The 25536-nt window shown below is 43.4% G+C and overlaps 1 protein-coding gene across 5 annotated transcripts in view; it reads left to right on the forward strand.

The window, feature by feature from the left end:
• Nucleotides 1–23816, forward strand: part of SYT16 (synaptotagmin 16) — a 65455-nt gene extending 41639 nt beyond the window's left edge. For all 5 annotated transcript variants that reach the window (XM_050336761.1, XM_050336763.1, XM_050336762.1 and 2 more), the window contains 4 exons: nt 3455–3711; nt 7613–8056; nt 9123–9312; nt 21114–23816. In XM_050336761.1, coding sequence (XP_050192718.1) covers nt 3455–3711; nt 7613–8056; nt 9123–9312; nt 21114–21427 — 1205 coding nt within the window. In that variant the 3' untranslated portion in view covers nt 21428–23816. The remainder of the gene's footprint in view (nt 1–3454; nt 3712–7612; nt 8057–9122; nt 9313–21113) is intronic.
• Nucleotides 23817–25536: the final 1720 nt, after the last annotated feature.

The raw sequence follows: 25536 nt of genomic DNA on the forward strand, positions 1-25536 counted from the left end.
ATTCCTCTATTATTGATCTAGATATTATCCCAGCAGGAGTCAAACCCACAAGACAATTGTGTGAGGATAATTTCTTACTACAGAAGCATTTTATTCTGAAAGCCTGCTGTGTGGTGTGTGCTTTGATGGATGACCCACTGTTTAAAATGTGTATTAGGCATTGGCTTGCTAATTAAATGCCTTAAGGAGCGCTGGTATCCATTCAGTCTCAGTAAATGTGTGGAATTTCTGTTCTTTTATTTCTTGCTTACGCTTTTATGTTTACTTCTTTCTGTTTTCTGACTTTGTAGAGAAGAATAGCAAAAAGTCAAATTACTTTCTGCCCTCACTCAAGACTTTCAGCTCAAGGCAGAGGCAAAACAATGAAGGCTTTTGGTTTCAGGACTAGGTCTGCCAGATGGGAGGATGAGGAGGAGAAGAGATGGGTTTTGTGTTTCAGAAGGGAGTGAGAAGAGCACTCACCTGGAATCTGAGAGATATGAATTTGGATCCCTCTTTCTCCTGAAGGACCATCTCCCATGAGGAAGAGGAGATAATTACAGAGCTGTGAGATGCTCTCAGACTCTTCTGTTGAAGTGCCTATGCTGGAAGCATTTTACTGGGAGGGAGAGTGTGAGACCATTCATAGTTGCAGAAAGGGGATAAAGTTATTCTCCTGATTTCTGAGCTGTTAAATTGAAAGAGCAGCCAAGGAGAGGGAAATGACTTCTGCACACTTCCAGGAAATGTTTCCTGAGTATAATCTCCATTCCCCTCATTGGATTGTGTGTGTGTGGAGAAGGTATGCATTGGAAACACCCTATTTGCTGCTAAGGCCAAACACAGGATTTGTTCTACTCAGAAAGATTTGGGCTTTTTGTTCTAGACAGAGGGATGTGTAGAGAATCATACAATGGTTTAGGTTAGAAGGGACCTTTAAAGTTCATTTAGTCTAATCCCCCTGCTGTGATTAAGTTGCTCAAAGTCCCATCCAGCCTGGCCTTAAACACTTCCAGTGCTGGAAGTGCACAGGTTCTCTGGGCAATCTCTTCTCACCACCTCATAGTAAAGAATTTCTTCCTCATATCCAACATAAATATACCCTCTTTCAGTTTCAAACCATTGCCCCCTTTCCTGTCACTACAGATCCCGGTAAAAAGATTTTCTCCTTCTTTCTTTCCAAGTATTAAAAAGCAGCAATGAGGTCTTCCTGACACTTTCTATTGTCCAGGGCGAACAACTCCAACTCTCTCAGCCTTTCTTCATACAAAAGGTGCTCCAATCCCTTGACCATTTTCATGACCCTCCTATGGACCTGCTCTAACAGATCCATGTTTTTCCTGTGGTGGGGACCTCAGAGCTGGACTCAGAACTCCAGATGGGGGTCTCATGAGAGTGGAGTAGAAGGGCAGAATCCCCTTCTTCCAACTGCTGGCCATATTGTGTTTGATGCGGTCCAGAATGCAGTTGGCTCTAATTCAGAGGCAAGGATGTTGTGTAGGACCATCTCAAAAGCCTCAGAGAAGTCAAATTAGATGACATCTGTTGCTCTTCCCTGATCCACCAATGCAGTCACTCCATCACAGCAACCACCAGTTTGGTCAGGCAGGTTTGCCCTTTGTGAAGCCATACTGACTGTCACATTCCTGTCACATTTTTGTCACATTCCTGCCATCCATATGCCTTGACATATCTTCTGGGAAGATCTGTTCCATTATCTTACTGGGCACAGAGGTGAGAATGACAGTTTGGTAGTTCCCAGGGTCCTCCTTGCTGCCCTTTTAAAGGATGGTGTGAAGTTTGCCTTACTCTGGTCACCAGGGGATTCACCTGACTGCTGTGACTTCTCAAGTATGAGGGAGAACAGCTTTGCAACTGCATGAGCCCATTCCTCAGGATCCTGCAGTGTATCTCTTCAGGTCCCACGGATTTGGGTGTGTTCAGGTCCCTCAGAAGGTCTCAAACCTGATCTTCTCCTAAGATAGGTGAGACTTCATTCCTCCAGTCCCTGCTTTGAGGTTCAGGGACTTTAGAGTTGTGGGACAACCAACTGAGAGCGAAAACTGAGACAAAAAAAAGTTTTTGGGTTCTTCAGCCTTCTCTATGTCAGCTGTCACCTGGTTCCCTGCCTCATTTGTCAGGGAATAAAAATATTGATTCATCTAAACAAAAGCAAACTAATAGTTTTCTATTAAACAAAGTAAGTAATATTATCTTTTTTTAAGATTTAAATTGGAGACCAAATTTGCAAGAAAAAGATTGTTCTGTAATAATGATCTTCTTAAGAACAAACAAGGAGGTGCCTCTTCTTGAGCAGGGAAGTGGACAAGATGACCTCCAGAGGTTCCTTCCAACCTCAACTCTTTCTGTGAGTTTAATCTCCAAATAGTTGTGCCTGCAAAGGAAGTCATTCTGTTTTCATTGCTGTCATCAGCTGTCTGGAAGCACAACCTATTTTCTTTCACTGTAACTACTCCTTGCCTCTTTGAAAGGGATGGGGGCAGAATCTAGCTCTTTGTACTCCTAAAGCAAGGCCCATCATGAGATGCATTAGGAGAAGGAGTGTCCCTGTTTTTTTTTCTGAAAGTGCTTGCAGATCACATCCAAGGCCAAATCATGATGTTATTTCCATCTGTGTCCCTGGACATGTAATTATCTGTGCTGCTCCATCCAGAGAGCTCTCACTGGTGCTTTCAAGTGGAGAAAAGTTCCCTGAGTTCAAAATAGAGATATCAATAGTAGTAGGACATGAATCTGTGGTGTGAACCAGAGAAGATTATTTTGTTCTCATTAATGAGCCTTACTTTAGCCCATGGAGTAAGTGTGTAGGAACACACGAATTAAAACTAACAAAAGCAGGCAGGAAATTAGGGAACACATCTCCCCTCAGTTGTCCTTTGGGCAATTTTGCCCAGACATGGGATTTGGAAATTCCTGCTTGGCTTGTGGGGCTGGTCATGCTTACTGAAGCTCTCAGATGGGTGATAGGTTCATGGTGGGACTCTGTTATCTCTGTGAAAGTCCTTTCCTCACCAGCACCATGCCCTTGAGGACAATCCAAACTCCTCTCTTTTCCTTCTCCTCCTGCATAGAAGGAAACTGTTCCTCAGGCCTATTCTGTGCTTTTCTGTAGTTTGTCTGACCTGTGTTTTCATGGAAGAGATTGCTTTGGGACTGCAAAGCAACTCCAAGTCAGTTTAACATCCCAGATACTCCACTGATAATTACATCTGGTGGTTAACCTTGTCAAGTAAAGGCAACTGGTTTCTCAGTTCAGCCCTGTCCCCTCCATCAAATGCTGATTTAAACAGGATTTGTTAGTTTATAGGTTCAGTGCTACAGTACTCAGAAACTGAGATGAGAGGAGAAAAAAAAAAAAAGGAAAAGAAAGGAGAGAAAGGCACATTTTAAAAGTTATAGGGGGAGGAATTTGTTCTAATCCCTCTGAAATTATTTTCTTGCTGAAAATTGTTAGATCTGGATGGGCTAAGCCAACTGAGTTACCAAGACAACCTATCCTATCGTGGAGATGACCATGTATCTGTTGATTCAAGAACAACAACTGGGAGTAGGGGAACTGGGCAGCATAAAGGGACCAGGATGGAGCCCAGCATCAGGGATGGAATTAGCCAGGCAGCCACGGAAGGACGTTTGGAAAAGGAGACAGCACCTGCCAACCAGGGATTGGAAGCAAACGATGCTACTGACAGCTCATCGGTTTGGAGCCCTGAGGTATGATGAATTGTCATTTATCACACATGGTGTAAGCTTTTGGAGGATACTGGGGGCCAAAAAGTGTTAGAGGAGAAATGAAGTGAAAAATTGATCAGCACGGCCCACGATAATGGCACTCCTGTGTGCATGTGTGCGTGAACATACACCCCTCCCTTTGTGTTTCCCCTTTCTCTGGTATTTTACCTCTTGCTACTAACACTAATTCACAGAAGTTCGTTTATTGCTGGATTTCTGACTGCAGTCTCTGAACTGAAATGGGAGCCATTTGCTGCCTGACAGCCTTTACTGTCATTTAGCAGAGAGCACTCTGTGGTGGCCCGGGGCTTTGTCACTGCCTCTACATGCAGGGCGTGTGTCTCGGGACATGGTGTGTGGTCACTGGGTCAGATCTGTGCCTCTTTTTCCAAATGTTTTCTGTGATTTAGACAATGGTAAGCATCCGGAAAGCTGGAGACAGCTGGTGGGGGTGGCCTGTAACTTGGCCAAGTGACCATCGCTCTGGTCCCCACTGATACCAGGCAACCGTTTAGGGAAGGAGAAAACCCAAGGCTGCCTTGCCTTAGTTCTACACCTTTATTTTGAAGCCTCAAGAAAACATTTTGGATTTTAAGGCATTGTAAACACCTGATTACGTAGCATCCCCCTTTTATCTCCTAATCTCTCTCTACCTGATGTATTGATTTTCATTATTTTACCACAGGATACAATTTCTGCAAAAATATCATCCTGCATCAGACGTTAAAAGAGCAGCACAAGGGTCACACCTGCCTGAGTTAAAAGATACTATTCTACAGCTGTGGAAATTAATACTTCTATCACATTCTAAGCAACAAGGCTTTGAGGGAAAGGTTCCTATCCTCAGAGCAGGCTGTCTGCAGCCAGTTAGAGAGATGGAAGGCAGCTCCTTGGTGCATATGCTCCAGCCCTAAGGGGTGTTTGGAGCAGCATTTTGGTTTGCTGAACAATCCAGTACCACAAAACACTGCTCATCACATGGGAACTCCATGTGGCAGCAGCTCTGCCCTCTCTTCACTGTCTGTCTGCCTGTCTGAGGCTCATTTCTCCTTTTCCCAAATTTGATGTGCACTGCCGTGGTTCACATGTGCCTCACTGTCTCCAGTGTCCTCTTGCATTTCTTTGGAATATATCTCTTGTTTTGCTCCATTTTAAAAATGCAAAGAATGATTCTAACATCAGGGGGCAGATATGCCCAAGACCCAGTTTATCTACTACAAGCAGCTTCTCCTCTGAAGGTATTGTGTGCATTAATGAAAGACTTTTTATTGCAGGAACTAAATGTTCTGACATGCCAGAAATGTCCAAGTGCTATTATGCTCCACTCAAAGGACCTCTCTTCAGAGACAGAAATGGTAATTTTATGCCCCTAGTGGAACCACAAGTACCATTTCAATCTGTATCCATAATTAGCTGCTCTTTCAGGTTTCTCTGGCAGAAATGGACTTATTTTACTTAGTGAAGTGGATATTGGCTGTCCTGAATGACCAGGTTAGACATGCAGTACCAATCAGTATACTTGGCTTGACTTCACAACAACTGTGCTGGGCAGAGGGAAAGAAATTCAGATGAAGTAGCCAAACTCAAATCATTCCTTGGATTCCAATTTAAGTGTCTGTACAATCAATATGCTCACAATGCACTCGTAGCCCAGCTGAGCTTTGAGAGCTGAGGGGAGTTCTGTCAATGACTTCCATGAAAGGGAAATAGCTGTGTGTATAGCAAAGCAAACCTGTACAGAGGTGAGTCCTGGGCAGCACAGAAAGGGCCACCCTGTGAGGTCTCTAAAGCTTGGTTGCCCATGGAAAGGTCACTGCCACGGAGTGTGGCATTTCTCTTTCCCTCTCTGCCTCCAGTTCACGCAGTTTTCTCTGCAGTGGGTGTGACCGCAGCTCCAGTAGCACGATTTGACATTTCCTGAAATCCACAATCCTTTCTAGCTGTTCAGTCAAAAACCAGATCTCTGACCTTCAGTCTGCCCTACAGGCTGCCAGAAGGTGAGATACTCAGCCCTGTTGGGATGGGAAATTGACTCTTGGGTCTTCATATCTGTGGGTTTATGATGATGCCCAGGAGTTCACCTTCTCCAGCTTGGGCATGTGGATGAAAGCAAAGTTATGCTGCAAGCACAGCTGTCTCCACACCTCAGCAGCAGCCCTTGAATGTGCTTTGTTTCCAACTCCTCAGCGGCAAATGCTCAGATAGAAGAGTGGAGGGCTGAAAATGTGGAGGGAAATATGAGTCAAGCACAATCCCATTACATTTCCTTCTTAAATATTATTTCATCAACCAGACAGAAATAACTTGACAGCTACACAGCAGCACTTCACATTTGCATAACACCACGCTCTCTCCAGGCAACCTGGCCTACCTTGCATTTTTGCTTTTTGCAGCCTGCTGTTCATACAGAAAGGTGTTTTTGTGGCCAACCAAGTCATTTTGGGTGTTGCCCAAGTGGAGTTTTTTTCTCCCTTTGTCATTACTTCTGCAAGGTGTCTGACAGCAGGTCTCCAGCCTCAGTCTGCACACTTGAACTTCAGTATTCATGTGCACAAGTCTTAAACACCTCTGAAAATAAGGAAAGCTGGATCTTTGCACATCATGGAAGATTATTCTGAGCACTTTGGAAGTAGATTGACAGGAACTAAACACAAATTTTGGTGTTTATCCGAGGCCTTGTTTGAGACATATACCACCCTAGACACTTCTGAAGGGAATTACATCAGACATCTCAAGGCCCATCATCTGTTCTCTGAACAATAAGGTTCCTGTGTTGAAAAGAAGTGTTACTTGAAATGCAAAAGAAGATAAATGTTTGAGGAGGAGGGTGACTCAGATGCTGGTGACAGGCCTTAATTCACCTTCTGGCTATTAACTGAAAATCTTTCCCTAGTACAGTGTATACTCATGTTTAAATACAAATCACTGATCACTATAGCAACCCCTTTATCACATGAAGCACATTCTAGCTCTGAGATAAAAAAGCACTTTTGAACAGAAATGCACACGCCCACTCAGCAAAAGGTAAGGTGAGCATCCATGTTTTTATCTTGTTTTATCAAGGTGGTTTTTGTTTTAAAAGTAGGTAAAAGACTGTGCATGGATTGGTCTGCACATGTTGTGATTGTTTATTTTGAATTTTTATTGTGAATGTATTAGTATCCAAATTGAACAGAAGGAACAGATGCTTCCCTTGAGAGAGTTAAAAAGGGTATAAAGAATCATCATGTATTTAATCAGACTGTTTTTCTCCATTATCATTGCTTTAGCTGTAGGAAAAGTATTGAAATATTGGGTAGCATCTAGAAATGGAATTTTCATTTTGCAAGAAATCCTGAATGGTGATTTCCTCTCCCAACAAACTGAACCACAGTGATTAATTTTTTTAATTTCTAATAGAAAAAAGTATCTAAAAAGTTATCACGTTTGGCTGAATTATTTGATTTTGGTAGTGTAAAAAAATCCATCCTGACAAAAAATTCCAGTGTACGTTCAAAGTAACAGGTTAAGTTAGTCAAAACATTTTGTTAATGCCTCAAAATTGACATGAATGAAATGCAAAAAAACCCACCTTTGTTGAGGTTTCCCCTATGAGGACTGTTTTCCAAATTAACTGTCTCCTTCAAAACATTTAAATATTGATGAAACTTTTCATTGGAAGTGTTTCAACAAGTGCTATTGCTCACTAGAGTATATGGGGAATATTACACAAAATCAGGCAATTAACAACCATTGCCCTTTCAAGAAACAGTGGGATCTTTATTTTGCACAGCAACTGCCTACACTTGCAGGCACAAGGAAGGACAATATTTTTTAAATGGAGCTGAGATCGCAGAGACAGCTGAACTCCAGTGGAGGTGTAGCTTCTTCCTTCTCTTTGCAGGAACATAATGAAGTGAACAGTGTAGCAGCTCATCATGGTGCTCATGAGCCCATCTGCAAATGTGGTGATCTAGATGTCATCTTCAACTATAAACCCTCAAGTCAAAAACTGGTGGTTACTGTCTTGGAGGCCAGGGATATCCCAGACAAAGACCGCAGCGGTGTGAACACCTGGCAGGTGCACACAGTTCTGATGCCAGGCAAGAAACAGAGGGGTAAAACGAGTGTTCAGAGAGGACCCATCCCCGTCTTCAAGGATAAAATTACCTTCAGTAAGCTGGAACCACAGGAGTTAAGCAGCCACGCCGTTCGCTTCCGCCTCTATGCGGTGCACAAGATGATTGGAGAGAAGATGATGGGAGAGCAGTTGTTCTACCTGAGCAACATCAGCCAGGAAGAGGAAGTGAAGGTCACACTGCTCTTGGAGCCCAGAAGTAACCTGAGTGTAAGTCTGATGAAAGACATACGGGATCCATAAAATTGTGTGTCCTGTGAGCAGGGACCAGCCTTACCTGAGGTTTTTCATTCAGGGCTGTTAGCGTGTGACTTGTAGATCTGTCCCGCTGTCACTCAAAAAGTTATCAGTAAGGGGAAGCACAGGGTATTTGCTCCCTGTGCAAAGCTGTGCTTTGTTAACAACAGCTCAGCTAGCAAGCTGACACCAAACCATGTGGATGTGCTCCATCTACATGAATCATGATATGCTGTGTCATTCAGAAATAGTAGGTTGATCCAGGAACCACCAGGGCTAATTATGTCTTAATTTCAATAAGGACAGTGGTTCTTGTGTTGGTGGACCTGTACTACTGTCAGTGCAGGAGCTACCTCATTTGGCCCTAGCTACTAGCTTGTGTATCTCCACATGGTGCAGTTTCCATGTTGCCAGAAATGCTTAGTAATGTTCCTTTACATGACAGATGGAATTGGAGAGGTGGGTCACGGGAAGAGGAACTGGCTGTGCTGCTTCCTAATTTTCCATGCACATCATAGTTGTATCCAGCTCTGGCTATGCCAATCAATTCGTGTAGATGAGCTCTGTCATGATTCATTGTCTACAAAAAGCTCAGTGAGAGGCTGGGCACACAAAATGAATAAAACATCAAACTCCAGCTGAAGAGGGAATAGAGAAAGCATCGTGGTAGCAAGGAAGGAAAGTAAGAAAATGCACTGTACGTGACCAAAAAACCCCAAACTGCAAACTGTATTTCATCCAAAAGCTGTTATCAAGGAGATTGACTGAGCATTAATGTAGTAGGATGTTTGGTTATCTCAGAGGCTTTGATTTACAGTAGTGATAACACATTGTGCAGAGTTCCTCATCTTTAAAGAGGAAGTTCAGAGATGTGTTTTTGTAAAAGTGACGCTCTGATTCTCCTGGTGCCCCAGCATAATTAATTCTTAGTTATTGTAATTTCTTAAGAGAGATCTTACCAAACGAGGCTAGAAGATATAAACTGGGGGAGGGTGGTGGTGAATGTCCTGATGATTCTCTCAGTGCTCTTTCCCTGCAGAGTGCAGATTCTCAGCTTAGTCTGTCAGCAATCTCTCACAGTGATAGCGCTTCCTCAACACAGTCCCTGTCGCATGGAGGGGTGCCAGAGCTGCTCGTGGGACTGTCATACAATGCCACTACGGGGCGGCTGTCAGTGGAGATGATCAAAGGCAGTCATTTCCGAAACCTCGCAATTAATAGGCCACCTGGTAAGTATTCTCACTGCTATTAAATAACACCATTGAGTCAAAATTTGCTTTTTTATTTTCTTCCTCGAGATAGTCAACTATGCCTTTTCTGAGCCGGGCTCCCTTGCAGAGCACCTGATTGAAAATTAAAAGCCATTATTTCAGTTACGTGTGTTGGTAAATGTTACAAGGGTAATTGGAGGCAATCGTATGAAGACACAGCTGATGGGATGGTAATACCTGAATGTCTGCTTTATTGCATACACCTTTACAACATCTGATTAAGGCAAAAGTGTCATTATACCCAAAGCACAGACTAATTCTCAGCAGATCCATAAAAAGAAAGATGCACTTCCCAAGTGTTTATATGTTACCGTGTGACCCACAGGGGCCCTGCCTCGTGCCATTAAGTGTTTCCCAGGGCTATATTTTGTTTAGTCCCCTTGCTGTGCTGCTGAGTGCTGGGTGACCTGGTGCTTTGGGCCCTTTGGGGATCCTCCTGCTGTGAATTCTCTGCTGCTGCACAAGAAAATCTTATGCAGAAGGAAAATTGGAAAGTTGTCACAACAGGGTCACAATAGTTGAGTTCCTTTCCTCCAGTTCTACAGGTAAAAATGGAAATTGCCTTAAAGTAGGTTTAGTTAGTGCCTGAGCTGTAGTTAGTCCTTGAGATGGATACTGCTGCTGTCCATGATAGAGATGGAACCACAAAGCCGTAGCACCTGGTCTTACCTGCTTTGCCGCTGGGATGACTCATTCAGGGGTTGAATGGCATCCTGTGTTGTCCTTCTGCCTCCTGTCTGACACCAGCAACTAAAGGCAATGTGAAATAATGTGTGGGTTTTGTTTGTCTGTTGGTGTGTTTGCTTTTCGTGATGTTTGTCCACTTGTCAAAGATAATAACCTTTGACAGTTCCTTGCCTTCACTGGATTCGTCAGAGTATCTGTAGCTGCAAAATGCTAAGATTGTTTTTACAAGATAACTCTCCTCTTTGGCCCAGATCTAGCAAAATATTTATGTAATATTTCAGTGTATGGATGTGAAAACTCAAGTTTCTACTAAACTATACTGGAAGATATTACAGAAATAATCCGTGTTATCAGTGAGTCCCTCGAGAATTAAGGGCAAGCCTGTGCAACAGTAAAACACCTGACCCCAGTCTGTGTAGTCCTAGCTCATCTTTTATTATCTGCAGCAACACAGGTTTCTATGTGAGTTACTTAAAGGCACGTTCTTATTAATATGTACATGTTTTATTGAAAGATTTCAGTCTGGGGCCTTTTTAGTAATTTAAAGGACAGGTGGACTGAGGCAAGCACCTTAATATATGATCTAGCAGGCAAGCTTTCTGGTATTTATGCTGCAGTGTAGATACATCCTAGAGTTTTACTCTCAGAAATGAAATTAAAGTAGTCCCAGTATAGGTCCAAATAAATTTGCTGCTTTTTTTCCTGGCATGTTTTCATGTATCTACCTGTGGTATTTGGGGGTTTGTTTCTTAGCTGCCGAGAGAGGTGGATTATGCAGCACTTCTGTTCTTAAATCAGGCCCTGCACAAGTTCTCTTTCATCTGACTGGGTCAGGCATTTGTAATGCCCACTTTTTTTCCCATAAATGAAACATCTTCACTGCTTGTAAATAACTGCTTTTTAGCCTACTATGTGCAATATAATGACCAAATTACTGACATTATTTTTGTTTTCTTCTAATAAAAGTCTTTCTTGGTGCATGGTTGTTATGAGCTGAGCAGCTCTGTAACTCGTTGTCTCTGAGTGCTGGAGAGCTGTGTCTGTCCTGGGCCTCCAGTGGGATGGGGTTTGGCAGATTAGCTGTGTGTGCACACGTTATCTTTCAGCATGGGGAAGTTTATCTACCTTCATCAGATGTCTCATCCAGCTTTTTGGCAGTGGGTGCACAGGAGTTCAGTAGCTTGGTTGGCACCATCTTTAAACCTGGGAAACATTTTGTGTTTGTTGATGACAAAAGAAGAGAAGCAGGATATGGGCAAAGGAGGCATTTCTTGAGGGACTTTTTATTTTAAATTCTGACTGAATTTTCCAATTCTATGTTTCTAAGGCTTCAGATAAATCTAATTCAATCTGTTTGATAAGCTGGCCAAAGTCTTCTGTCAGCCAAACTAGCAGTCCTTACATTGTTTCATAGCAGTTCTTCCATCTTTGCTGTTAAGACTATCTTGAGTTGTTTCTTCGCATCCTTTCTGTATCCAAATGAACTTTAGCATTGTCAGACCAGTGTCTCTCAGTGTTAGATCAGCTTTTAGGTGAGACACAGAGATCCATAAATGGTTATAGGCAAATTTGGGACCTATCACAATCTGCTTCTTTTATTCCAAGTCACGTTGTTGCTTCTGCTTTCTCAATTGTTCTTCCATGCCTATAAAGTTCCCAGCAGTGTGGTGAGAAAAGGAAAACCCAGTGAAGCAGAAACTGAAGGAAATTAAAAAGAAGGAAGAAAACCAGCACTTGTCTCAGGTGCTGGAGCAGCATTTCACTGATAACTCCTCAGGCACTGCAGGAGAGTGCTGTGGGGTCCGATCGTTACTGTCTGAAACATGCTGGTGGCTGAATGAGATACTCAATAAGTCCTTCAAGAGGTGAAAACTAAAGCTGGTATCCCGCTTTCTGGAGGGTGAGGAAAGAGCCCTTGTGTTTTCTTAAATAGGTCCTATTTGTAGTTCTGTTGTCTGAGACTCAGAGGGAATGATTTCTTTAAAGTATCATGGAAATTTCAGATATAATAGTGCTTTGGGGCACTTAAATACCAAACCCTCAGGGTAGCCATTTATGGGAAGACCAGGAGAATTCAATGGACACAATCCATCTCTATTCCCAGCCCTGCAAGCACAAACCCTACACAGGACCCATATGTAGCCCTATTGCAGCCCGTGGCTTTAGTACTGGCTGCTGCTGCCAGCTGCAGATGTGGGGAATGGCAGGGGAGTTTTGCACAACAGCAAAGTCTCCAGATGTGTTTTTTGCCCACCTTGATCCTCTTCTCTGCCACCTGTACTCCTATAGCATGCATGCTTCCTCCTTGGCATCCTGGTATGGGGATTTCAGTGTGAGCAGGAGAAGGAACTGGACTGGGGCATTGGTGATTTTAGGTGTTAAAGACTGCAGGGGCTGGAACAGTTGGTTTTCTGGAGAAGAAAAGGACGATGGTGCATGTTTCAGTTTTTCCTGGGCACATCATCTCCTTCACCTTTAAACTGAGTCAGGTAAATATCAAAGTCATGGGTGCTTACATGAGTAATAACTGGGTTAGAAAACAGATGGACATCTTACAGAAACTTAAATCTGTGTGTTCCCTTTGGGTCACATTTGTCTGATTTAAGGATATTTTGGTCAAGAATAAGTGTCCAGGTATTGTTCTGGGGAACATGCTGAGTTATAGGCCTAAGCCTACAATCCCTGATCACGTAAATAGATCCATTATAACTCAGAGCACTTAAGAGCACTCAAGAGTATGGCTGCAGCATTGGACCATAAATTATCTGCGTGCCAAAAAGCCTCATGCAGAAAAGCATCTACAGTTTTGTCAGATGTGGACACTCCTGGTATTTTAGTGCTGATGGTTTGTGTGCTGTGCACCTCATTCTATTTGGTTCTTGTAAAAAAACATTTTGTAGGAGTTCATATTTTGTTCTGTGGTTTTGTATCTTCTCAGAACAAAACACAGCGTGTTCGTTTAAAGGGTGTTTATGATTAAAAAATGTAACAAGAGAAGCCTATACCATTGTCAGAGATGTCTTTAAAAATTTATGACCAGTTACATGCTACGTGCATGGTAGTAATACCTTGGGATCATAGTGATGGAACAGGAATCATTGGAGCTAGTCAGTGTATTAACACAAAACAGAGAGATGTCTGCCCATGTGATGTTAAACCTTCATCTGCTGCTCTGCTGGGTACAGCTCTCTCTCCTCTAATCCAGCTTTCCTTCTTTTCCCTTCTGCATTTCTTTTGGGGTTTATGTCTGCGTGTAATGCAATTTGAGAAGAACTATTGTAAAGTTATTCCCTCGCCTAAGAAAAGTCCTCCAAGGTTTTCAACAGCTGCAGAATTAATCACACATTATAATTACATCCGTACATGATCATTATTATACCAGCAGCATATTAACCCCATTAAACAAATACAATAGCATTAATTCTGGAAAAGAAAGGAGGGAGAGAACAAGCTATCAGGATTTCTATTGGTAACAGAAGAAAGTTCTTCTTGAAGTAAAGACTTGTCTGAAAACAAACATTTACCTGAGCCACAGGTAACAATATCAGAGAAATACAGAAAATGCTCCCACAGAACAATTAGGATCCTTACATTAGGATCTTTGTTGCTCTGGTGTCAAGGTACTTGAAAGCCATTAGTGGATTTTATTTTATCAGATTGTTTGTGAAGGAAGTAAAGTTATTAACCCTGTTACATTCCTGGAGAACTAAGGCACAGGTTAAATTCTTTAATTACTCCAAATCAGACCAAGAAGCTGAAAAAAACCCCTAAACTTTTAACCTGCATATCTTACTCTGAACCCGGAACTTGCTTGAGCTCCTAAAGCTTTATGATTCATATTTCCATGTCATTGATAATAGAAGGGGGATCTTGCCAGGACAAGATGAGGTGGATTCAGTCCTCCAGAGAGCTTGGTTAACAGAGCTGGGATTTTCTGGGAAGCTTCTTGCCAAGTGCTTGCTATAGGTCACAGTGAGATTGTAGAAAATCACCTCTCCTTCTGCGTCTTCTTGTTGCCCATTCTTGAACAGCTACAATAAACTTACAACAAGAACAGCTGAGAAAGTTTTGTTCTGGGTGGGAAAGATGAGGCCAGATGCAAGTAGCCCCGGAAGGATGTCTCAGTAATGAGCAGCTGGGCAGTGAGGTGGAAGATGAAGTGTGGATGAATGTAAAATATTGCATGGGGGCACCTGTGGAATTCAGACTTAATCTGGATGGACTCAATATTTCACTTGGGAGTGAAATATTAGTCTTATAGTAAATAGCTCTAGGAAAATGTCAATTCAAGGATCAGCAAAAGTAGTGAAAAAACCCCAAAACAAATGTGGGCAAAATGAAAAATTGATATTTGATTGTAAATACGCAGTCAGTGGTCTAATGAATACTGTGTAGAGGTCTGGCTCCCTCTGTTTAAATAGTATACGGCAGAACTGAAAAGATGTGGTGAGGAGTGTTGGAGACAATCAGGGGTATGGGAACAGCTTCCAGTGAGCTGTAGCTGAATAGACTGTGCCTCCTACGATGTTACAACAAAGGGAGATGGGGGAAGATTTCACAGAGGTCTACAAGTGTCATTGAGAAAGTGAATTGACAACACTTATTCATTGTCTTCTCCTGACACAAAACCAAAGGATCATAAAAGGAAGCGAGGAGGTAGTGGGTTCTGAAGAGGAGACAGCTCTTCACCTACGCTGTTGAATTCCTCACTACAGAACGTCATGGATGGTAGAAATGTACCTGAGTTCTGTGCAACACAAGAGAAGTTCTCAAAGTTCCACTAAATACAAAGACACTGCCTCTGACTGGGGAAGTTCTTGAGTCACAAATTGCTGGATACTGGAAGAGTGTTTGGGAGGAAACCAGCATATGCCGTATTTTTGTAGCTTGACTAAGGGCTGTGGTATTGGGGTACTGTTGGCTGGATGGACTGACTGGCACAGCTCTTCCCACCACATGTGAGACCTGATTAGGCTTAGAAAGACAAGTGTCAGGACAATGGACTTCCAAAGAGCAATTGTGAGATTTTTGTGGGGGATATTCTATGACAATTAGACATCTAGGGATAGCACATGGTTATCCAGTAATGTTTTCGATAGCTCTGTATTTCTAAAAGGTCTGTGAAAAGTATAACCTATGTTACAGGGCATAAAAATGAAGATATTTCTGAATCAAAGGAGCACATTTGAAGTGGATGTATGGCAATGCTCTCCCACTCCAACAGCTGTCAACAAGAAAAAAACATTTTTCTTCCCCCCTAAAACAAGCAGAATAAAAAGTCAGTTGCTACCAGAGTAGAACTCTCCTCATTACAAGTTTCAGCTGGAGCTGAATGTTTAGTGCAAATCTGCAATGACCTTACAGAGCAGTGCTTGCAGGAGATCTGATGACATACTCTGTAATAAAGCCATGCCCGTAGGCACCACTGCTGGAGGTGACAAAAGCCAGGCTTAAGCACCCTTACATCATGCCTCTACCATTGCTGTTGCTGAGGTGTGTAACCATGATTCCTGATAAGCTCTCATCTCTCCTCTCTTAGGCAGCAGCAACGCATAAATGTGGAAAGTTTTGAAATGCCCTTGTTAGAGGAGAGTCACCTTGTGCATCTGGAGAGATGTTTGTGTTCACTCTTAGCTGGGTCAGCCCGGACTAAAGCTGCACGTCCTCAGGGCTGGGGAGTGCAGGCAGATGGTAAGCTGGCTCTGTAGCCTAACACATGTCCCAGGTGAGGGCTGGTGCTGTAAAATGGAGTGGACATGGGGTGTTGAGGCAGTAGAGGAGGATCACAGAGGAACTGAGCTCCAAGGCAGCTCTGGAAACAGCTTTCTTTCCTGAGAGACCTGGGCCTTGCTTTCAGGGGGCCCTCATCTCCTGCCCCTCTTGCATGTCCCTGCTGCTGGCAATTCCCTCCCCTCAGACCAAGAAGTGCTTCCACGGAGCAGTGCATTCCTTTCTGCTGCATTTTAAATTAAAGGCACTGCTGGTCTCTTCTCTGATGACTCACATGTTGTGAAGGTTGCCAGATTCCAGCCTCTCCCTTGTGTGAGAGCTGTAAGCCCCAGGAGAGGAGACCTGAGCAGCAGAGGCTTGGTGGAACAGGGGAAGGAAAGTTGGCTTCTCAGCAGCATAGTAGGCAGTTCTCAGCTCTTGTATGATTTATAGAGTAGGCCATAAGCTGCCTAAAATCCAGACTTTCATGATGTGGGGTTGGGATCAAAAGCTTGGGTCTAATTCTTCTCCATGCTCTTTTACTGATCTAGCTAGGGTGAGCCCGGTTCAGGCTATTTCTGCCCCACTGCTGGTTTAATGGGGAGGTAAAGCCAGAACTAATGGTCTTCTGGGTCTCAAACCGAGATCTGGCATGGAGTTGCCGGTACAGAGTAGCACAGAGTTGAGCTCTGGGGCTGCTTCGCTGTGCGGTGCTGCCGTTTATTATGTAGGCTGGGAGCGTGGGCATGCCAGCTGGGAGAAATTAAGCTCCAGGCCCAAGGCTTTATTCTGCTGCCGCTGTTATTAGTCTGGATTGCAGCATGCTGACATGGTTATACTGCTTTTGGAAATGAGCTAGCTTGCCTGGAGCGCGGGTGGGAAAGTCCATGCGGCACCGTGGGGTACCCTGCAGTCCACAGACGTGAGGGGTCAGGAGTCTTTGGTTGTTTATTTCCTTTCTAAATATAAATTCAAGCAGGGGGTTAGATGCTTTTGTATTTGCAGTGTTTTTGCTCACAGGTCAGCTTTATTAATAATGGTAGTGCTTAGGGTAAATGAAAGCAGAATGCACGCTATGGTCCCTGCTCCAAAAACGGGAATGCATAAATTAGAGTTGATTATTCCCCTGAGTTGTCATTATCAGTTAGTTCTCCGAGAAAGATCATGACAGAAATGGGTCATTAGAAGAATCGTGGATAAAGTGATTGCCTTTGCAGATGAGCTCTCAAGGGGTGTTTTATGGCTGGGGCAATGTTGATAGAGACAGAGCAGTCTGCACAAGGAGAGATTTGCCCAGACCTCTGGAGTAAGATGATGCAGTGCTAGCCCAAAATGTGTCTGGCTCCTTGCAGCATTCCTTGATTTAGCGCTTTTCACTCTGGTATTAAATGCAGAGGTGTTGATATTTTATGTATATGTGAACATTGTTCAATCTACTCATACCAGAGATGAAAGATGAGTTTAGGGTGAAAACGATTTGCAGTAAGAACTTCTGTTCCAAAACCTGTATGGAAAGGAGAGCCTGGTGGATGCGGTGCTAAAATTGGTCTTGGCAAAATTAGACTTTGTTCTTGAATCTTCACAGACTTTTGTGTAACCGTGGGCAAGCTGCAGTCTCAGACACTCCCAGATATTAAGAGGTCTTGCTCTTCTTCGTGTCAGTGAGATAGGCACCCAAATAGGTGAGCACTTAGGCGTTTTAAAGAATGCAAACCCTAATCTCTCTTCTCCTTTTGTGCTTGACAGAGGTGGCATGAAAATAAACACTCTGAAGAGTGTAGAGTGCTGAGACGCCACCGTAATGAGGCCATTACTGAATCTGAGCATGTAATTAGATGGAAAATGTTTGCCTTCATAATGAATAGATGCTCTTACACATACATTCCTCAGTAAATTGTCAAGTTCATCCTTGCCGTAGTTTCACTAATTTCACTCTGTATGTGGGGATGCATTTTTTTTGGCAAAGTCAACAGGTGGGGAGAGTTTTTCATCTCAGAGGACCAGACTAGACCACAAGGAGGGCTAGGAAATGTTTTCTGATGAGACACCTAAATAGATGCTGCAAGGAGCGCAATGCAGAAAGGGCAAGCTACAATCTTTAAATGCAGTTAGTGAAGCAGAATAACAGCTCAGTCTCATATGTACCAACTCTGCAAAGCAAATTTCAGATGCTAAATATATGATCTACACCTACTCTTTTATTTCTATTCTGGCAATCTTGATTCTTTTGCCTGGTAAAATACACTCAGTGGAATAAATTTGAGGAGAATTAGCAGCCTGATTTAGTTGTCACTTGCACTGGGTTTGTGCCTGTGCTTTCATGGGCATGAATAGGGCTCCTGATATTATTTCTACTCTGAGTACAGTCTCCTTCAAGCCTTCACTTCCCTGCCTGATCCAGACAATACACACAAAATCTCCACCAACCTTGGTGCTGTACAGACAGGGTCTTGATGCAGAAGTATGTAGGAAATCTGATGTACATTAAAGAAAAAGCCATATTTTCTGACTTTGATTTAAGTCATTGGTGGTGTACTGCTCAGTTTTCTTCAAAGGCAGCTATATTACCCCCACTTGCAAAAGCTGAGGCCTCAGTCAGGGATGTAACACCCTAGTAGAGAAACTCCTCCATTCACAGCCTCGAGAATTAACCAGGACGTCCTGAAACAGTATCCTATGGGGCTCTTTAGCACGTGGCACTTGCTTTAGTGTTAAAACCTAAGTCATCTATAATGGCAGCACTGCCTGCTAGATCGCTGCTGAATTATGCCATATGCTTCTTTGATTATAAATTGGTTGACTCCTCTGGCGACTGCTCAAATGAATGTGCTGCAGTTAGGTGTGATGAATCCCACCTGAGCTGCTAGTACTGGTGAAACTCAGAAGGAAGGATGATATGAAGGTATGCTAAGAGTAAAATCTAGACCTCTCCCTGTCTTAGAAGAGATACAGGCATGTGCGGGTGACCTTTCCCTCAAGTGACATGGGAAGATAATCTAAAAAAGTTCTTCATTAGCTGTTGGTTGTGTTGCACATTGCCATGCTCAGGTGGGATAGCAGTGAGGGTGCTGGTAGCAGTTCTTGGCTGCATACAGCTTCTCCACTCTGCCCATTCCCTGCCCCAGCATAGGCAGGGAAACACACCCAGGAACTGCCAAGGGGTCCAGGGGCAGGATCATTCCAGTGCTGCTCCGTGCCCGAGCTCTGCCCTTCTTGTTCCCAGCTCCTACTGTGATCCCAATCAAATGTCCTCAGCAAAGCAGTTCTCAGAGGGTAGAGGGAAAAGCAATGTGACACCAAGGACATATCCAGAGAATAATGGAAGAATTGGGCCAGGAGCAAAGAGAAGGGATCTCATCTCTCTGAATTCCTAGGTCTCAACACTCACCTCTCTTCCACGTTGGCAGAAGTGAGATCCTTCACCTTTCTGCCTGTAAATGGGATTGATTTGCAAAATACACTAAAATTATGTGAAAATGTGGGTTTTCAATATGAAAAAAGAAAAATTTTAAAATTCAAACAGGGAACTATACTAGTCAGTTGCTTGTTTGTATTTAAAAATTAGCCTGGTGGAGATCTTTTACTATTTGGAAATCCCCTCCTCAGAAGAAGAGGATGAATACATTAAAAAAAAAAAAAGAAAAAAATTCTATAAAACCCCTTCTTCTCACTTATCTTTATTTCCAGGGAGTTCCTTGCAGCCTAGACCAGCAGCCAGGGCTAACACATGAGGAATGCTTCAGTACATGTTGTGGTTTGTCAGTCCAAAACAAAGTGACATCTCTGCAAACACTGCAAGAGTTGTGTCTGGTAGTTATCTTGCACGGTTCTACACTGAGCTGAGATAGAAGAGGGAGTCCTCTCTTGGGCTTTGTGCTTCTGGTGGGTCTGAAGTTGTTACAGATTTCAGTCCCTCAGCACCACCAACACTGAATATTAAGGTGGAAATTAGTCCACCTCTTAATAAAGTGAGTTTTGTTTGGTTTTGTGTGGTTTTGTTTTGTTTGGGGTTTTTTTGTTTGTTTGTTTTTTTCCAGATACTATCAGGAAATTAAAGCAAAGCTCTACCTTTCTGTGTAACAAGTAGGTCTTTTTTGGCAAGATCTACTTCATCGCCAGTGTTACGCTGGGAGCCAAGCTGGCATCCCCAGCTAATGACTGGGCTGAACTTTCCCCGCAGTAACTTGATAGCTGTACAGCTGTGCAGGCTCACAATTTGCTCCTCGATTGTCAGTCTCCTGACAGCTTTTTTCGATGGAACAGTTTGAGAGGAGTGGAAAGCCCTGCTTTGGAGACATAGAAGTGTTTTCACACCTGAAGTGTAATTTCACACCTTGTGTTGCTCAGTAGATAAGTGCGTAAAATAGCACATCAAACGGGAACAGAAGAGGATAGAAATGCTGCAGACAAGAGACGGAGGCTTGTTATTTATTTCACATCTTCAGCACACTCTGAAATAATACTCACTTGCAGGAACCCAGGCACAGATTATGAAGGGGTTAGCAGAGGACTTGTCTAGCCAAGCAATCTGTCACTGTCACGTGCAGAGCAAAGTGAAAACTTACACTGAGCTGGGTCTGTGGAGCATTGGGAGCTCTGAGACCACAATATTAGCAAGCACATAAGAGAGGTGAACTAATTAATACAGGAGGCAGCAAGAGTTTAAAGAACAGATTTACAGGAACAATAAACTGGACCATTCCTTCCTAGGCATGTTTACTCCTTGTACTGATTTAGATAGTGGATAAAATCGACCCTGAGTCCACCAAAAAAGTACTATGAGAATTTGGAAAAAACTTGAAATTATCATGGGAGATAAATCATTTCACCATGTATGCAGGCTTCTTTTCCCTCTCTTTCAAGACCCTTTTGTTTGGTATCTAGAACAATAGGTCACAGAGGCATTCTTCCATAAGAAAGTGGTGGAGAGACAAGGGCAGTCAAGGGAAACCTGGGTGAGGGAGACCAAATGAAGCTTGATTGTGAGGGAGAGGAAGGGAAGGAGGAAACACACCATTTGATGTGGAGAATCCATAGAGATGCTCATAGTTTAAGTTAGTCTTAGACAGTTTTGTTAGGACTGGATAGCAGATACCTTGCTCTTTCCAAGAGAGTAGGGCTGAAACACACATAAGTTTCCTTTTCTCCACAGCTTAATATGAGAAAATCCAAGAGGTGCTTTCATCTGCTGCTTCTCATCCTATGGATTTTACCAAGGAGAGCTGTCCAGCCCTCATCTGTTATTCACTGCAGACAAAGCTGCTCTACTTGAAGGGGTTTGGGGTGTTTTTTGATCACCTGGGGCTTCCATTTAGTAGTTTACCTGTGCCAGGTGTATCATTTCCTCTTGTATTCTGTCCTAGATACCTATGGAAAGCTCTGCCTGCGCAACTCTGTGGGTCAGGAGATGTCTCGCTGCAAGACCTCCATCCGCCGAGGACAGCCCAACCCTGTCTACAAGGAAACCTTCATCTTCCAGGTTGCCCTCTTCCAGCTCTCTGACGTCACCCTGATGATCTCCATATACAACAGGCGCAGCATGAAGCGCAAGGAGATGATCGGCTGGATTTCCATGGGTCAGAACAGCAGCGGAGAGGAGGAGCAAAGCCACTGGCAGGAGATGAAGGAATCGCAGGGGACACAGGTCTGCAGGTGGCACACGCTGCTGGAGTCCTAGTGGTTACCAGGGCAACCTGAGGATCCTGGGACAAAGGGCTGTCTTACCTTGTTCTCAGCCAGCAGAAAACAGCTGTTCTGTGGCAAGCATGGTGCTCTGACAGGGCATGTGCGCTTTAACCTGGATACCTGGAGTCAGCAGTCACGGGTATTAAAGGTGGCAAGGCCTGGGAAACATGTTTAGTTCTTGTCTTTCCAGGTTGTCCTCCATTTTCTACATCCAAATAATTAACCCTAGTGAGAAGCAGTGGGAACACCTACAGAATCCTTTCCTTGGTCATTGTCTCGCTGATTTTCTCATAGGCTTAATCATCACAGACTGATTCTGATGCTGTTTTCTTCTGGGCTAAACTCTCTCTTCTCTCCCTCCCCTTATTTATATTAATGAAGTTTGCAAATATTCTTCACACGCAGATAGCTCACAGAAAGGCTAACCTGCATGCAGATCACACCCTCTCCCTTTTATTATCGTGTTTCTAAGTCCTAGAAATAAGCATTTGATACCACTGTAGACTGGATGATATATTTTTCAGGCAGCATGAGAAAGCACTCTTGAATTCTCTGTCAACTTTAAAGTGCCTAGGCATTACTACTGTTCTCCTGTACTAACAGTTGATATTAGGACTTAACACTATTGATATTTTTAATTAGGCACCCTGTGCACTTGTTAGCCTGCATTGCCATGGGTTTGCACAAGAGATAATGAGCATCAGTTTTATATTGCATTATACAATGCATGTTTAGATGTTTACTTGAAGTTATGGCTTCTGTCATCACAAATACCAAAAAAAGACCACAAAAAGCTGCACATCCACCTTTGTGCCTGAATCACTCTTTTCTGCATCACTGTTTTGCCAATGTGTTAATTTGGTTTTTAGAAGTGAGGTTCATTCAGGAAAGCATTTCTGTGAGCGTTACAGGGGAAGGCTTCAGATCTGTGGTTTCTCTGTGATTCAGCTGAGCACTACTCAGTTTGCTGAGGGCTCTTCTTCAAATGTGCTGTCCTTTAATATCTTCTCGGGACATGACAGGGGACTGGTTCTGGCATGGTGAGCCATAGAGGATGCCAGACCATGTCACCTCATCTTGGGGGCAAGCTCTCCTGCAGGCAAGGAATACGATCCAGAGGACTCCCCAGAGGGGTTGTTGGCTCTGCTGAACCAGCACTGGAGAAGAGTATTGTGCTTCCTGCCTCTCACTGAAAGCAATGCAAGGAGCAGGCTTGCTGGATGAGGTGATGACACTTTCACATAGTTACTTTTCAGACTACATTGTCCTTTTTCCACTCCGTTCTTTTTTCCTGTCTCTGCAAGTTGAAGCCGTGGAGATGATGGATAGGGGACGTGTCTCGGTCTGCTGCTTGACTAAGTGGTTGTTTTTGCAGTGCCATGTGTGACACAAAGGAGGATGTTCATCTTCAAGTGTAGTGATGGTGTGTAGGCAGTGAGGTGCTGAGATCTTCAAATGCTATCAGCTGCCCAATCTCCCATTCCCCCCAGCTCCCTAGGAGAGGACTGGCATTTCTCCATTCCTGCTGATGACAGCAAGACACAGGAAATATTTTGCTGAAAAGGTTTGTCTGTACTGAGTCACTTTGTGTTTTGGTTTTGTCGTTTGCTGAGATCTGGCACTAAATTCTGCCTCCTACTGCACCACAGCCATCTCCTTCCTTCAATGGTGCTGTACAAACCCAACCAGTGCAAATTTTGTCACTGGCTGTTTGACCAAAATTGGGCTTCTCTGTTGGTTTCCATCACTTCCAGGCCAGCCAGGCCTTGAGGGCAGTGCTGTGACACTCACAGGTTATCACTTGGTGTCATACATACAGGCTCTGTCTGTCCTCATGAGGCAGACAGAATAATCTACGTGTAGAGGGACTTCTGGTACAGGTGATACAAGTTATTCTACAGACCCTGCTTTTGTATATTCTTATCACCTGTCTGAGCATCATTTTTTCAGGGAGGTTGCTGGGTATCCTATGCAGGAGGGTTCTCCTCCCCTGTCTAGATAAGCTGGCATATCTGCTTTGCAGTACTGGGGCTTTCTATCACAAGACAGGATACAATCCAAATTCAGCTCAGCAAACAAATACATTTTTGACTGCACTGCTAATGCTGCTGTATTACCAGTGCAAGAAAAAAATGAACACTTGAGTGGTAACCAGCAGAATAGATTTTTTTTTTTTTATCACACACTTTTCTTCTGGGAAAAAAAAAAAGCAGAGGGAACAGCCCAATTCAAAAGGTGCATTTGCTGATTCCAGTTGTTTTCCAATCTCTGCATCTTTTTTTTTCCCCTGAATGGCATAAAACGTATATGCAAGTGTTTATAATTAATTTTATTACCTGGAATGTGAATATATAATAAACTTACTGAGATTTTCTCCATAACTTCTTGAACCTGTGAACTGTTGCTTATGCTTCATGATTAGCTAAGGGAAAAGTGTAAGCTGATAATATGTTTCACTAGCAAACTGGAGATAACTCAGATTTATAACAGTATGATTAAAAAAAAAACTATTGAAAAAGATCATTTTAAAAAGCAATGTAATAAACTGGTTTTGGACTTCCATGCTGTTTTCACAGTAAGATCTTTTCCAAAGACACAGCATTATGAGAACTGAATTTTAATACATAATTTCAGTGTAGAGTATTGGGAGTCAGAGGAAAGCAAGAGAAAACAGCTTACTTAGAGTAAGTTAATATCTAAGCATGTGCTAAAACTTTGTTGTCCAAGGGAAGCAGGTTGCTGCAGTCTTACTGCAGTCTTTTTGCCTTACGTTTTACAAAGAAAATTTTGGAGTGGGGGTAAAAAGGGATGCAGCAAATGGACCACTGGGGTTTTGGAGCTACTGCCAAAACTGCTGGCATATCCATGCCTTGAGCAGTGCATTCATGGGATTCATTTTGTTCCTACTGAAGCAATGGAGGAACTTTTGGAATCTTGGGATGAACAGGGTGCTGGGGGTGCTTGTGCTTGCTAGTTGCATTTTGAGATTTTTGTTGCTCTCATGGTTTATTTTTCTTTTTGGTGTTGACAGTCTGTGAAATGAAGGATTTGCAGCAGCCCTGGCATATTCCAAAGCTCCTCTAATTCTTCCCATTGACAGATTGAATTAGTCATTGCTAATATTGATACAGGCTTGGCTTGTGCTCCTGGTGTTTCTTATGTAAATACCACTGCCCTTTCAGTCAGTGTTTTAACCCCTTGTTTCCTTTGGAAGTGGCTGATAAGACTGAATTTGCAGAAAATTTTCCATTCCTTGGAAATCTTGACTCTCCCTTGGCTCAGAGTTGGTGATGGTTGGTGTACTGGGCCCTGTGCTTCAGTGGCCTTCCTCCATGTGGATGCTGATGCTTCCTCTCTGCCTCTCTGGGGTTCCAAGGGGGGAGAGGAGCTGTGGGAGGGCCACGGGAAGTTCAAGGAGCAGGATAGGAAAATTAAAAAAAAAACCTGAAAACCCACAAAACCATTGTGTGAGAAGGAACCAACTGCACTGGCAGAGGCCCAGAATGTTGTGAGCAAGTGCCCTGCATACAGCTCTGTATCTTGAACAGCGTCGTTCAGCTGGTTGCAGTCTGTTCCTTCCTTGGTCTCTCTCCAGCCAGCACGCCCGTCCTGCTAAGCTCTGCTGTTATTTTATCTTCTGGTTTTAATGTGTATCGAAAACAGAACAGAATGATCTCACCATGTTTATATTCCCCATAGTGTGATCTTCAGCTGATGCCCACAGAAATGAGTGCCTCTTTTAGCCCACTGAGCTGCAGTGATAGCTCACTGAAGTGTCCAATTGCAAAGGCTCTATCTGGATGGTCTTCTGCATCCTTTGATTTGTTTGGGTTTCCTTTTTACCGGTGTCTTTAATTAGCTGGACCCTGCTGTGGCCTGCTCGTTCCTGTCGCTCTGCCTTGCCTGCGTTTCCCTTCGGAGGTAATGTGGGTTGTGCGGCTCCTGGGGCACATGGACAATGCTCAGATATATTTTTAGCGGCTGCAGATCCCGAGAAGTTGTTTGGTGCTTTACAGAGTCGACTGATCTTCAGTCATGAATGTCTTTAGATGTTCCTGGATGCACAGAACCAAAGGCTGCCAGCTGCTATTGATCATTTTT

This window comes from Myiozetetes cayanensis, unplaced genomic scaffold (assembly GCF_022539395.1).
Source record: "Myiozetetes cayanensis isolate MyiCay16 unplaced genomic scaffold, myiCay2020 scf6-25, whole genome shotgun sequence".
In the NCBI taxonomy this organism is placed as follows: Eukaryota; Metazoa; Chordata; class Aves; order Passeriformes; family Tyrannidae; genus Myiozetetes; species Myiozetetes cayanensis.